The sequence below is a fragment of the Phymastichus coffea genome, unplaced genomic scaffold (genome assembly GCF_024137745.1).
Source record: "Phymastichus coffea isolate CEN01 unplaced genomic scaffold, Cenicafe_Pcof_1.1 PCOF00205, whole genome shotgun sequence".
In the NCBI taxonomy this organism is placed as follows: domain Eukaryota; kingdom Metazoa; phylum Arthropoda; class Insecta; order Hymenoptera; family Eulophidae; genus Phymastichus; species Phymastichus coffea.
In genome coordinates this window covers 106,225-121,011 of record NW_026707016.1, presented here as the reverse complement: position 1 = coordinate 121,011, position 14,787 = coordinate 106,225, and the positions used below count along the sequence as shown (strand labels likewise).

The 14,787-nt window shown below is 36.7% G+C and overlaps 2 protein-coding genes and 1 non-coding gene across 5 annotated transcripts in view; 1 reads left to right on the top strand and 2 right to left on the bottom strand.

The window, feature by feature from the left end:
* Positions 1 to 108: 108 nt before the first annotated feature.
* On the bottom strand, positions 109 to 6,312 carry LOC131673925 (RNA-binding protein 48). The gene is made up of 2 exons (XM_058952319.1): positions 6,241 to 6,312; positions 109 to 750 (listed from the first exon to the last, which is right to left on the bottom strand). Exon 2 carries the CDS (start codon positions 706 to 708, stop codon positions 148 to 150), a length of 561 nt encoding a protein of 186 aa, XP_058808302.1. The 5' UTR covers positions 709 to 750; positions 6,241 to 6,312; the 3' UTR covers positions 109 to 147.
* On the top strand, positions 5,562 to 5,644 carry Trnal-uaa (transfer RNA leucine (anticodon UAA)). The gene has a single exon. It is a non-coding gene; the product is annotated as a tRNA-Leu (tRNA).
* A 3,434-nt stretch (positions 6,313 to 9,746) lies between the features above and the next one.
* The window catches only part of LOC131673920 (transcription factor collier), a 59,122-nt gene continuing 54,081 nt past the window's right edge, over positions 9,747 to 14,787 (bottom strand). The window contains exons 9-14 of one of the 3 annotated variants that reach the window (XM_058952311.1): positions 13,376 to 13,530; positions 13,170 to 13,296; positions 12,771 to 13,079; positions 12,436 to 12,693; positions 11,580 to 11,809; positions 11,362 to 11,450 (exon numbers count right to left, since the gene is read on the bottom strand). In XM_058952311.1, coding sequence (XP_058808294.1) covers positions 11,679 to 11,809; positions 12,436 to 12,693; positions 12,771 to 13,079; positions 13,170 to 13,296; positions 13,376 to 13,530 — 980 coding nt within the window. In that variant the 3' untranslated portion in view covers positions 11,362 to 11,450; positions 11,580 to 11,678. Of the gene's footprint in view, positions 11,451 to 11,579; positions 11,810 to 12,435; positions 12,694 to 12,770; positions 13,080 to 13,169; positions 13,297 to 13,375; positions 13,531 to 14,787 lie in introns of all 3 variants that reach the window. The other 2 variants (XM_058952313.1, XM_058952312.1) reach the window with 2 other exon arrangements.

Sequence of the window (14,787 nt, the reverse complement as noted above, 5' to 3'; positions counted from 1 at the left end):
CTTTCTTATTTCGCTTGAATTAAGAGGACAGTTTAGCTTGTAAAATCAACAAGGAAGTATTATTAAAATATTGAAATTTTATTCAAACATAAAATTAGATTGGGTTATTCTTACGTAAGGGTAATATCGCAAAAAAAAGTAAAAAATTCACTTCCCCTGTACAATGTCAGCTACACGTTTCTTTTTTCTCTTGATGGGCATTTTATCATCAAGCTCAAGTTCAGGCTGAAAGGGATCAATCTCAGGATTAGTTGGGTCCTCCTTGTGCCTCTTGATTCTTATAGCTATATCCCGCCTTCTGTGGAATAACTTGTGTCTCGTTTCCGTAAGTGACTCCAATTCAGGCGCATAGAAAATATGTAATACTCCACCAAAGAAATTAAATCCATCGAGAAATTTCTTGGCGATTCTGGCACTTTGGATACGTGCGTAATGTACGTGAACAGCTTCGGTGAAAGCTTCGCATTCGTAACCAGAGATGACATGAAATTCCTTGATTTCTCCGTAAGGAGTGAACTTTTTCTTGAGTTCCGAGGTATAGTTTGGCGTTGGTACACCGCTGACGATCAAATGAGGCGACTCATCGTTGATCGTGTACACTTTGACGGCTGTGAGCTTGCGACCTTGCCGGTATGGGGCTCGCGTATGGCAGAGTTCTTGCTGCTCGTGGTGAGGTAGCTTTTCTACTTTATAAGGTGTCTTCTCCATGGCACCTGCTAATAGTGGATTAGATAATCGTACTTAGTTTACCTGCAAGAAATAATATTGAGAGGTGAATTAGCATCATTAGGTTTAAAAGATACGATTCAAAAAATATTGAAATCTCAAAGAGACTAATTATAAAAGATTACAGATCCTGTCAATATATTCAGAAAAAAAAATGGAATTCAATTACTTATAACTATAACTAACACTGGAAAGAAAAGACAAGACAGTAAAAAGATACAACTAAATTTAAGCACCGATCCGAGGATGAACGGTCGCAATAGTCGAGAGCATTGGAGGACTGCGCAAGCCGTTCCAGTAAATCAGAAGCTTTATTAATCCTAATTATCGATCTAGCAAATCGAACGGCAATAAAAATATGAGAGAGAGCGAGCGAGAGAGAGAGAGAGAGAGAGAGACAGGAAGCACGGGGACGGCGTGCCGCGAGCGATCGTAAACTCGACAGCGCTACTGCTTCGCTCGCTCGCAGCCCTCTATACATATTCGCGGGGCCTTCTTCTCTTCTTTTGGCAATAATTACAAATCACCGAAAAGGAGCCACTGCAAAGAACGCTGCGTGTGGTCTGCTCTCCCGAAGATACGGAGACACGGATGTGTTACTGCTTTCTGTTTTGTATTTTTTTTACATCGCAGGCCCTTCTCGATTGTCCTACGCTCGTTTGTTCTTCTTTTCCTTCGTGGCTTTTTTTCACTCTCGTCGTTGGGCGTTGTTATTGAAATCAAGGTCAAAGTTTATTACTTGACTAGCCCACAGCGTTCCTTGTACAAGGATAACGATCTCCAAATTGTAGAGCGGAGAACATGGATTAACGATGGGATTGTTTGTACTTTTTTTTCGGGAGAGATTTTTACTGTTACGTAGGGAGATGGTGGGGGATGGAAAAATTTGGTACGAGGTTGACGGACAAGGGGAGACCACACCCTTCAGATCATGAATTTTAATCAAACTTGGTCAGCGGCCATCTTTTGTATAGAAATCAAAGTCTCTTGTAGGATTTTGTCCCAAGAGCCTTTATTCGAGAGTTATCGGGCCTAATGCCTGATGTATTGAAAAATAGAGTTCCTCTTTGAGTCAACGTAACTCTCGAAATTTTTAGCTTATTGTAAATTTAAAGTAAACAATGAAAAGCGATATAGGTCGAACAGTCTACGCATCCATGAGTTGTGCCAAATTAAACTTTTAACATAAAAGTGATAAATTATTATGGAAGTATTTATAATGACACTTACAAGAACGTTCAAATGAATTGGAATTTTAGATAATTTTTTTTCCAAACGGAAGCATTTGATCTTAATATTTCTATTGATAGTACCCTAAAAGTACAATAGAGTTCAAGAGTTATTTTTATTGAAATAGAAACTTTACGTTCAATACGTCATATAAAAGGCCAGGTAATTATGGAACAAATGGAATAGAACACTTCGAGTGACTTTCATTTATATACGTCTAAAACAAGGTCACTGACTAATTTTGAACAAAATCCGTGATCCGGGAGGCTACTCCATGTGTGAGTTTACTTTATGTTGGGCTAACATGTATATGAAGACGTTTTAAAGTTGAACACTACTAAAAGACTACTGCAGAAGGTTAAGCTTGCGATAATAGTAATTTTCTTGAACAAAATGGCCAAATAAATAACGATTTTTTGGTCTTTTTACGTTATTTGAAATTATTGATATAGATTGACTCATTCTTTGCGATTCCAGTACTGGAATAATCATTAAAATAAGTATTATCGCTGTGCTTTTTAATGATGACAATTAACGTGAAATCCAGCCATTTGCAATAAAGGCTTCGCATTGCGAGGAAAAAAATAATTTACATGTAAAAACCAGTAGCTTAAAAGCTTCAAAAAAATAAAGGTGCTTGTATCTAACAGTTACAGTCTCATAAAATGAAATTTGCCTCTGGAAACGAGCGCGAAAGGAAAAACGAAATAAGTTCAATAGCACATCACTAATCCACGCTAATCCACATTTCTATGACTCGTCGTAAAACTCTGTAGTATCTTTCGAGCACGTACGCGAGCATTGATTCGCGTATACATCATTCGATGTAGGAGATTTATGCGCGGAGAGAAAGAAAAAAGCAGGTCAAGACCCACTCAAAATCTTTCTAAATAATACGAACTTTCTATCTGTATCCCATGTACTTGAGATTTGATTTGCATTCTAACGAAGAAACGCGGCGATAACCCAACCCACGGGGTTAACGGAGTCGATTACGAATGTACTTTAACTCTCACCGACGAAATTCATTACCTTAAATAGATTTGACGAGGAGCTTTATAGTGTACGAAACTCGTAAAACGCGTAATGGGACTCGCGCGTATATAAATGAATCACTTCTCTGACGAGAGAGAGAGAGAGAGAGAGAGAGAGAGAGAGAGAGAGAGAGAGCACGAGAATCAGTCGTAAATTAATAAGGATCTGTTAACACTGCACACGCGTTTTCAAGAGGCGAATTATTTATTATTTTTGAGAATTTCGCACGTACAACAATAATTGCTAATATATCCTTAATAGAGACGCGCGCATGGCAATAAACGCACGTTTACATATATATGCGTATACGGAAATTAACGGTTGCTAATGGCAAGGTAATCCGCAGAGTCACGCGAGACGACGGACTTTTCCACGACGCACGACTCGCGCAAGCTTTTAACTGTCGTCGTTCCTGAATTGTAAAATGTGGCACTTGTGAAACGTGTGGTCCTTGACGTTTCCTCGGGCGAGGCATTTATAATATTGTAACGAGGAGATGACATGTCGTTTAACATTTGCAAGAAATACAGTTATACTATCTTTCGCGCGTGTGCGCTCTATGCGAATATGTGCAATTTATTTGTGAAAATTGAACGCTCGTAAAAAAAGTAGGCTATAGTTGTTATTTAACATACTTCTTTTTTTGTAAAAGATTGATGTTCTTTTCAGACAGGCATAAAGAGAGAGAAAGAGAAAAAGACCTATTGACTTTTCTCCTTGACTATTAGCTTTAGACTTTGGTTGCACTTCACTATCCTATTACTTTGCAGCACTTTACAACACTTTGAAACAACTTGCTACATACTCAGATTTAAATGTGAAAAAGATCGAATATACGTGTAATTACTTAGCTTGTGTTTACAAAATTGCAAGTTATAAATCGCTTTCGAAAATGTTTGTGTAGCTCGTTTTTTTTTCGATGTTTTTGTTTCAACCAAATATTTTCGTTAAAAATAAATGTACCATTGAAATCTTTGAATCCATTGGTAATATTTGCCCTTTTGATCCTCATTCACTCTTAATTTATAGACTTTGATCGAACTGTTTACAAGCACTTGCTTCATTCATATATAAAAAACTCAAGCCCGCACGCAAATTCATTTGAAAGGATCAGGCAGTGAACGACTCTTGATAAATCGGCTAATTAAACGGAGCATCATCCGTGGGCGTTGCCATTTTTGTCGTTCAATTAAAAAGGACCTAAAATTTTCGGCGTGTGTATCTTTATACGCTGGAAGCCGAAAAATTATACTTCCCACGCGGTAGCAAAAGATGCGCGCTCGATCGTTTTACATATTTATTCCGTTGAACAAAGAGACATCAAACAGCGCATTAATACAGGTCACTTTGATGTAATAGCGACATACGGGACACGCTACCCGTAAAAAGTACCATAAGGCGCGACACCCACAATCTCATTACACGACCCTTTGTTGTTCACCAACTGTAAATTGAGAGCTTCTTTATTTTTTATAAGGCACATAGGAATTATTCAATGAATAATTCTTATGTACAGCTTAGAAAATTATTTGGTAAAACACTCCTTTACTCATCAATAGAGTGTCAAACAAATATTACTAATTCTATTGATTTTTCGTGATAATCATAACAATAAATAGAATATAAAAAAACATTTATAGACTGATAAAATAATAATTGTTCAACGGAATTTATAAGCATTATTTACTTATAGAATAATCATTGTTTTATTTCTTCAAAATAAAAATACGTCGTTCAAACACTTTATCGTAGAAATTGTTGACATAAAAATTGTCTTTCATGAAAAGATTATTTAGTCAATTTCATAAATACGTAAAACTAACGTTCAACATATTAAAAGCATCTACATTAATATTTTTTTATTTTCTAACTTGTCTGTCTTTACACATACACTCTAAGATAGTCTCCCTTCAGCATTCAACTCAGATTATATTTCATTGATCAATACAAACAAAATATCTTTGACATGTAAAAACCAGAATAAATGCTATTCGACGATGAAAGTTAAAGCAAGATTCACTTAAAGTCTTTGTTTAAACAACGCATCACTATCTTAATATTTTGTAGTTTGAAATTTGAGAAGCAAAGAAATCTTCTATAACAACACCTGATTTTATATAAGTAGATTAGCAATCCCTAAATTACCGACTAGTAGTATATCTTTATAAACTGCACTGTTGCGTGATTTAAAATTTTACCACTGAGGACACTACTTGACATATACCATTATTGTAACAAATTACGTGGTATTAGCAACTTACAACGAGAAAATTAACGAAAAATTAATAATTTTTGCATATTTGCACTTTTTTAAAGATATAATAAATACTCTATACTAACGTGTATAGCAGTATTATATTTATCCATACAAAGTTTAATTTTGTATATTATTTAAATGTTAACAAAACCTTATGTTAAATTCATATTACATAACGTTCTTAATTGGTTTTGCATAAAAATAATTGTTTGTCTTAAAAGATCAATGAAATACTTTTCTTTAATGTAATTTTAAAAAATATTATAGTTAAATGCACCCTTTTACGTGCAAATATTTTTCGCAAATCCTTGAAGCCAGGTTGGCCGAGCGGTCTAAGGCGCGGGTTTTAAGCACCTGTTCCCTCTGGGAGCGTGGGTTCGAATCCCACACCTGGCAAAATTTTTGAATTACCGAAAAATTCGAAAATTAAGGGCTGAACAGTAACAATCGAAAAGTAAAAAATGTATCGATTTTCCGGCAGACTTACTAAGTTAGCAAAGAAGCGCCAAAAGTTTATAAACTTTCACGGCTTTCGTATAAAACCATTCAAACAATAAACATTTTTTTCATATTATTGTAAATATAGAGCTGATACAAATATATAAAAATGTATTAATTACATCAAAAGTAAAAAAAATTGATTGTTCGACATACATTTTAACGTAAAAAAATTTCATATTCTATTTTCATGATCGAATACATTTTTAGATCAAATTTTGTGATTTAATTGAAGTTTTAAATAAAGTCTAGGCTATGATCATTTTTAAAAGTTAAGTGTACGCAGTGTGCGGACATTATCAATCATAGAGAAATATCTTGTTCATCATGGTTCATTCCGTCTTGTCTACTTGATAGTTCATGGCATAATACAGAACACATTAATTTTCCGATACCATGAATAAATAAGAGAGAATGTATTTTTACGTAAAATTGTATAAAGGAGAATGTCTTTGAAATTTAATAGTAGTTATCTGAAAGAATATAATACGTACTTTCCGAGAAAATCCACGCTGGAACAACAGTGCAAAGCCATTGACGTAAGTCTTCATGCTGCACTATTTTCACACGAACTGTGCGACATCTAGTTGGATGTCATGGCACTCTAGTCAGAAACGCAGTATAGTACGCAATCGCTCTGTTAGTGCAGAAAACGTTAACATTCCCTTTATTATCGATAATCGAGGTTCTCATGGTCGTATTTAAAAAAATCGATACAACTTTTAAATAATATTTTACCCTTTATAACGTCTGATCGATTAACAGCTTGGTATATCATCTTCAAAACTGATAAGAGCGTTCAAATTGAGTTTTAATTCCGTTCCGCAATTAATGAAATATAAAAGGAATTATTAAATCTTTAATTTAACTCGCTTATGAGCGTAGTTTAATAGTTTATGTTTATTTTATAAAAAGATTTGTATATAGAATCAGCAGTTTTGAAATAAATAAAGTTGAATTTTGACGTTAGAAAGAATAATTTTAAGTACTTTAGATGCGCACGTAAATTCTTATATTAGCCATGAATTAGAATCTTCAAACTATTCAATTATTGAGATGAAAAAAAACTTGAAAATTTAATTTTTTTCTATTTTATTATTTTTTTGAAGTTATAAGTATATTTTTCGCTCAATCACACAATTTCAGGGTACATATTTTACGGTATCTATTTTTCTGCTTTTATCGATTCTAAATAAATTTGGTTCCTATAACGTATTAATACAATTTATAGTAAACATTCACTCCCTTTAATTTTTATAAATTATCTGTAGATAAAAATTTCTTGTTTGAAGCTAAAAACTGACGTATATATTTTTTAAGAAGAAATAATGCTTCGTAATACTATTAAAACTAATAGTATATTTGACAATAGGTTATTCGTTAAAAGTTATATATAATTTATATATATTTTAAACTGTTTAAGTTTCCCTTGATTTTCCACGTGATATTTTTTAAAAATTTATTTTATAATCGAATCTAAAAGTCTTAAAATTTTACCTCATTGTTTTCGATAAAATATTATGTTATTGTCAAATAATGATGATAATCTGAAGTATTTAAAAAGAAAATATTCAAACCTGCACACAGGACCTTATTTAGAACATTAAATATTTGTTTTACGAGTAATTTTATATCTTGTGAACATTAAAAATCGCAAGCTAAAACTTTAATCTGCAACCATAATGACTCGCTCAATGAACGTCAGAAACTAATAACCCGCATCGTCCGTGGTCAGAACACAAAGCGCGCCGCGCTCAAGCAAAACATTCATTTACTGCCAACACACATCCCATCCCCCTGAAATAAAATTGCGCATTTCGCTGGCACAAAGCTGCAGCATTGTGTAAACGTGTAACCTTATATCTCCGAATGGAGATCACCGGCAATCAGCAGATGGTAATAGGCACAATAAGCAGTCCCACGCGCGGTGGACGTCTATAACGCAAGGGGTGGTCTTTTCTCGCAGCGACAGATCTTATCGCGCCTGTCAGTTGCTCATATCGCAATCCGGCCAGTTCCGAACTCGATCTGACAGACCCCTATCTCTTCTTTTTCTCTTTCTCTCTCACCGACCTCCCAAGGCTTTTATTGCGCGTTTTTTCTCTCTTGTAGCTGTTGCTGATGAGAGAGAGAGAGAGAGAGAGAGAGAGAGAGAGAGAGAGAGAGAGAGAGAGAAAGGGATGATGCGCCCCGTAGAGATTAGTTGCTTGTTATGGTTGTTGACGAGGCAACGACTTGTGTCTTATGGCTTCTGATAGATCTGCAGAGTTGATTTTTCTGTCTACAAGTAAAATTTATATTTGAAATCGTTATTTACTTAATTTTCATGGATTATTTAGATTGTTATGAAAAAAATTAGTTTATACGTTTACACGATCGTTAAAAAATAAAATATTTTTTATTGCCATACAATTTGGCACATAATAACATATATGATTACTTCATGCGAATTTGAATACCATAAAGATAAGAGAATCATATAATTACTTTAGTTGAGCTTAACATTCAAATTGGAAAAGTACACATTTCACGAAAGCCTAAAATAACAGGGGCCAGCAATTTTAATGTCATCGCACCAAATTTAAATATTGAAGAGTCTAACATTTGTGTTATCCATTTGATGAACTCTCTTACTCCAAAAGACTTTATCTTCATATAACCAGCGAGAGCAAGCTTATGGGGTCACATAAAAGCAGTTCTTGCTACGGGTCTAAAAAATAAGCAGATTGGTCATGGCGGATTAGTGGCTTGATGGGGGCTCAAAGTTTCTGAAAGGGGATAGGAAAATATTTCGATCGGAAGTCTTTTTTTCCCTCGATGTGGAAGTAAGTTATTGACATAATGGATAATTTTATTTTGCTTCCTTCACGAGAAAACCTTGAGAGGGTGATTCTTCAAAAAATTTTCTTTTTGACCGTTCTTGTTTGTTTTTACGTTTAGCATGTCAATTTCTTTTTATTTTAAGATCTAAACGTACTGATTTTCATTAGAAGAATTATTTTAATATTGTACTTTATATAAATTAATGAAAAGCTTTTAAAATCTTCTTTTTTTTGTGATGTCTGTTTTTCTTGTATATTTTAGTAATTTTTTTGTTTGTAATTGTACCTCTGGTATTTCCATGATGAAATCCAGACAAAATTAATGCTTTTGTAATGTGGAATCGTTCAATTGCAGGTCTATGTCAATGAATTTTTGAGATACATGTAGGTAGCTAACTAAGATACGCCAAAAAAAATTCATGACTCTTTTTACTCGTGAAAACAGCACCGTACGTCGTTCAGCTCGTAGGAAATTGACAGCAATATTAATATTTTGCATTTTTGATCGATTTAAAAGAATTTTATTATTGTATAAACGGTTAATCGTAGAAATCGATAGATCTGCAACCACGACAACAATCCATTCAATTTCCCACCCTTGTTTTCATCAAACGAAGCTCACAATGCAACAGCCACCGAACCTAGTATTACGAACGTTCGGCAGTGCAATTAGAAATTAATACAATCGGTAGTTTCCCACTCTCGTACAAAGGCTTCTAGGCCATAAGCAAAGTAAAAAAAAATGAAGAAAAATAAGCGCGCGCACGCGCCCAAGTAATTTCAGCGAATGCGCGCGCACGTGCGCCACGTGCGCTGGCCAATCTAAATCTAATAACGCAAACAGCCCCCTACAGTACACCACGGTAGGTAGCTCTTCGGGTAACGGGACACCATGTGAACTAATCGCTCTGAAGTGGCCCTCGACCGCGTTGGTATCCTGTTTCGCTATTCGCACAATCGACGGCGACGACAATGAGGATAGGATGCGTGAGTGTTTGTACTTTTTAGGAATCGATTAGTTGATGGTTTTTATAGGGGGAGAGGGGCTGAGATTGGAAGAAGCATCGAGGATTAGGGATGTTGGATAAACAACGAGTGGAAAAATATATTTGTTTTCCAATCAAACCACACTTTTTTGATGAATTCAAAATGTTTAATTCCCAAAAAATGTTCTTTTATATTAATATACATCAACAAGATTCTTTTTTTCATTGTATTTTTTTCATTATTTCTTATATTCGGAGATTGGACTTACATGCCTGCATTATGTTTAAATCTGTGACGAATAATAAGTGTAATAATCATTTATATAAAAAGAAACTTAAATACAAAACTCAACAAGTCGGCGATTGCTAAAAAAGTGAAATAAAAGAAAAACAAATCATTACAAAATGTTCACAGCTTACACTTAAAACTCATATATGTATATCTTGTATCGCCATGAAAATGAAATGACAATAACTAACAGTCTCCGCGGTTCTTTTATTTTTATGTGCTTGCGTAGTTTTAAGTTTTTATTTTTTTTCTTTACAAAGTCACTTAAAATTCACTACTATTTGTTCCTCTTTCGTATACTTTCATGAGTTGTATAAGACATGTTTGGACCAATTTATCAAACAATCTGCAGTTTAGTTTATATGTACCTTTTTGTTTGTTTTTTCTATACAATACTGAAATTCTACCTGATTCAATGTTTCTTATTGTTTTTAAGTATAGCAAAGAAACATTACGAATCATGCAAAATTTTCTCGCTGGAAAGATAAGCTACGAGATACGCTCTACAATATTATGTACATCTATGTATAGATAATTAACGATAACTCTACACTCGTACTTATAGATTCCTTCGCTGAAAAGTGTAGGGGAGTTTAACTTACAAATAGATACGTTTCGTCACAATACGATTTGGTTTGTACATCGCAACACTATTTACAAATTGATAATTTACACTTTATATATAATATGTATACGCACGTTACTTATAAACTTACTACGAGAGATTAATCGGCCGAGAGTTGAAAAGGTGTGAGTGCGTTGATATAAACTACGGATTATGTGTATATGCTTGTGTGAGTGTATGTCTGTTAGTCATTGATAAGCGATATGTCTGTCCGGTGGCATCTCTTCAGGTCGTCGTCAACGACGACGACGAGTTTATGAAAAATTCAGAGACGCCGTTATGCATAGCTCTCGTATCTTGCTTCTGAATTCAAACTGATACCGTATACTTGCTCTCTTTTCTCGGACGACGGGAGAGCTTGTTAATGCACGTCTCGCGAGTTGGATTCATACTGTCTTTTGTGCCTTGTTCTAAAAAAATGTCTTTTTCTCCACTCCTGTAATTCAACTTTCATGCTGTACGAGATACCGTTTTGAATTTTAGTTTTTATCGCTCAAAGAAAAAATGTTTCGTTGCTACGAGCACTGTAGTAATGCTCAAATAACACTGTGAAAAATTCCAATTTCCCATTAATACTCTGGAGATAGCATTTGCGAGTTGATCATTATTTCAATGATATAGCAAAATTATTCTCGATGTGATTCTGAAATATAATACGAAACACTCACGGAAACACTATATTGGAAGAGAAAAAAGAAAAAAGAAAGAGATAATGACTTAAATAATCTCTCGGATTAATAGATATGTATAAAGTTTGTTTTCTGTTTTTTAAGTATCCTAAGCCGCTCGAGTAAAAATGACAGTCGCACTGGTTGCTTGGTGTGTGATCTACGCGGCGCACTTGGTACGCCTCCGTCCCTATTTGCCGCTGGATATCAAGGGGCTTCCAGCAGTCGACGTACTTCCATAGCCTTGATGTCCACAGGTTGGCAATACGAATGGGTTGAAAGTTCCAACTTCACCTAACCCTGCAACATACCCACTGTGTCGGTTCACTTTAATTGTGTGTCTCGCCTCTCGTTTATATGTGTTGACAGTTATATGTCAGAAGCGAAATTACATCGAAGCGATAAATAGCATGCAATAATAAAGAATAAAATCGAGTACATACACATGAACGCTGAGTGCAGAGAAGAGATCATTGTGCGTGTGTACGGTGTTTAGTTTTTTTATTTTTTAATAATTTTTTTAAGTGTGAGAGAGAAAGAGATTATTGAGCGGCCGTGGCCAAGTGGTGCTGGGTGGACCAGTGCGGTGGGACTGAGGTGGTCGGTGGTCGGACTACGGGGGCGAAAGCGCTGCTGTCCCCGGAAGAATAGAAAATGCCGTACTGTTCGTGCGCTAAAACGAGAAAACACAGTGTGCATTTTTTTTTTTTGCTTCTTTTTAGATTTGTTAAGTTCGAGACACGCGGCCAGCGCTGCTATTACTATTACCGAGATGAGATCATTTGGTTTTGAGAGTATAACTATATGAAGTTGATTATGCTCGTTATTTGTTGATGTATTTTTTATCTAGACTGTTTGTGGGCATTTCATCAGTGATATTATCTAAATTAGCCCTTGATTTGTTAATAAATGTTACATAGAATTGACTCTTTCGTCTTTGCAAACACAAGTATATGAATAAAGAATTATGATGTGTATGTTTGGCACAAGTCATTTCTCCGATCCTTATAATATCAAGAGTTACATGTCGTTAATATAATTAACGTAATTGATTTTTCCTCATCTCTCAAAATATCGAGTGATTTGACTGTTTGTAATCGTAGCATTTGAGTGCCAAAAATAATAAAACTTTTTGCATGAAAAACTGATTACAAACAATAACGAACAACATAAATACATCGGCAACAATAAACAGCCCAGCGAACAAAATAACAAGGAGCAAGCCTTTGTGCACATGTCTTTGAATAAAATTGAGCGAATAAAAAAAGAACAAATATACGTTAAGTGTGATAGACTTACGAGACGTGTACAAAGTCGGACTGCCAGCGTAAGGATTGGCCACAGAATAACTACCACTAGTACTGTGGCTGTGGGGTGTACTTGCGGAGCTACCACAATAGCCAGCTCCACCTCCACTGGACACGTGGCCACGTGGACTTGCACTGCTGCTTTGTCGATAAGCGTCGCTGGCGTTCGCGCTACCGTTGCTGCTGTTCGCTCCGTTATTGCTGGCACTGGTAGTACCGCTTGCTGTGCCCGTAGTTACCGATGTTCCATCTGCGAAATGAAATTTTTACTCAATAAACAGTGCATCTTCTCATACGTAACATAATAGTCGGTAAAAAAATTATGACCATCTGTCCATTTCGACGACGCTCCATTTTCTTGCACAGTAACCGCCAATTGGCCAGTATACGAATTGAAGCCCGTTGTAGCAGTAGATGTTGGTGGCGGAGCAGCCGCGTGAGTACTCGAACCTGGACTTCTAGGCGCCGAAGATGCTATAGCATTCGTCGCTCGTTGCGAACTGTATAGCACTTCAGCTAGATCGGCAGCTCTCTTCAGTACTATTTCCTTGGGCAATTTATCGGGATCGCCCGGATGTCTTGGTATAAGCTTCTGAAGCCTTTCGAAGCCATAAGCGAGCGTTGGTTCGCTCAGAGCTGAATGGGAAACATAAGCTTCAATGTCAAGCTTTAGAAATGTTTGGATCAAATGTTTGTCAAGCACAAAGCAGGGCGATTGCAACTCACAAGCGTAGACGAATCGACCTGGCGAACCTTTGCAGAATTGTTTGCCCTTATATGACAGTATCACCTCGACGACGCCAGGAATCTGCCGTGGCGGCGTTTGTACTCTGATTGCATGTGGTGTTATCAACTGCGATTGAAAGTACGAAAGATCTTGGTCTTTGCTCTATTGGAGTGGGACAAGGGAAAGAGTAAGGACAGATTCTTACCTCACTCCAAACCAGCATTGTTCCGAAAACAACCTGTAACCCGTCGAAAAAATTATCGCCGATGATTATCACGGTTGAGCCGCCCGTGGTCCAGCCTTCGCTCGGCGATATCGCTTTAATGCAGGGCGTTGCCATTTGTAATGGTGGATACAGATCTAAAAATAAACAAAGCAATTATTGTAATAGCAAATTAATGCGACAATTTTGCCTGTATCGTCGAGGTATCGGTATCGACGTTCTTTCCTGGGACAACGCATTATCTGCGCCTATTTCGAAACGTATCCTAGCCGCGTGTTGCGCGCCTGCAAAATTATCAGGAGTATTCTGTTTATTCGAGGTCTCGAGGCCGTCTGTCAGACACATATATTACCCGCAGAGTCGAGTAGAGTGGCGGTCGCGGTGGTGGTGGTGTCTCCGCGAAACGCGAAACGTAATTTACGATCCAATGATATCGGTGAAGGTGCGAGGATCGCGCGCATGAACTTTCAAATCGACTGGCAGAAAAAAATTAAACGAAACAAAGAAAGAGAATAATAATCAGGGAAGGGGAACGAGAGTTGGGAGAGAGAGAGAGAGAGAGAGAGAGAGGAAATAAAACGAGAGGTACATCGTTGAGGGATGGAGTAGAGGGGAAAAGGTAGTCGAGTCGCAAATGTTCCGCGAATATAATAAATCTTCGGCGCGCGCTCGCTTTAACAAACTGCCGCACGCGCGACAAGCGTTTGTCGCTTTAAGCTGCGCTTGCGAGATTTGCCTTTTTTCTTTTTCGTTGTTTGCGTATGCGATTAAGATTATTTGGATTTATGGGATTATCAGCGGAAAGTGTTTGAGTATTAAACGGTATACGAGCGATAAGGCAATCGCAAGTAGTGCGAGACTTAATTAGAGCCGACAAAGTAGCATCTGATGGCTGGCAAATAAGGAGAAAATCTTTGAGGTAAGTCAACAAATTTCGAGAAAATTTAGGGATGTCTGAACCTGTAGTCGCAGCGAATCAGCAGATTTTTCTGCCGAAAATCTAACCTCCTTTGGGGGATTTCCGCGTAGAAAAAAGCTGATTTTTGCCCTTTGGATCGATTCAAAACTCGTTAAAAGCCCCGTCACGGGTCATGACTCCTCCCGCTCGCTTTACAATTAAATTGCTCTAGCTTTCCTTCTCTCTTTTAGGCTATAAACAGAATTAGAGGAGGGGCTGACTCTTCGCAGGCGCCCCGATGACTTCCTTCCTTCCTTCCGCGCACGATGGCTTCTTCGTGTGTACCCGTGTGCGTGTGAGAAAGAGGCCGTTGTATTTTAGGAGACGTGATTTTCGTGGGGTGTAAGAATTATGGCAGCCTCGTGAGCTTGTAAGTAGTTTCCTCCTATCTCAACCAATTCCCGGACCGTTTTTTTTAAATTGTTTTCAAACTCAT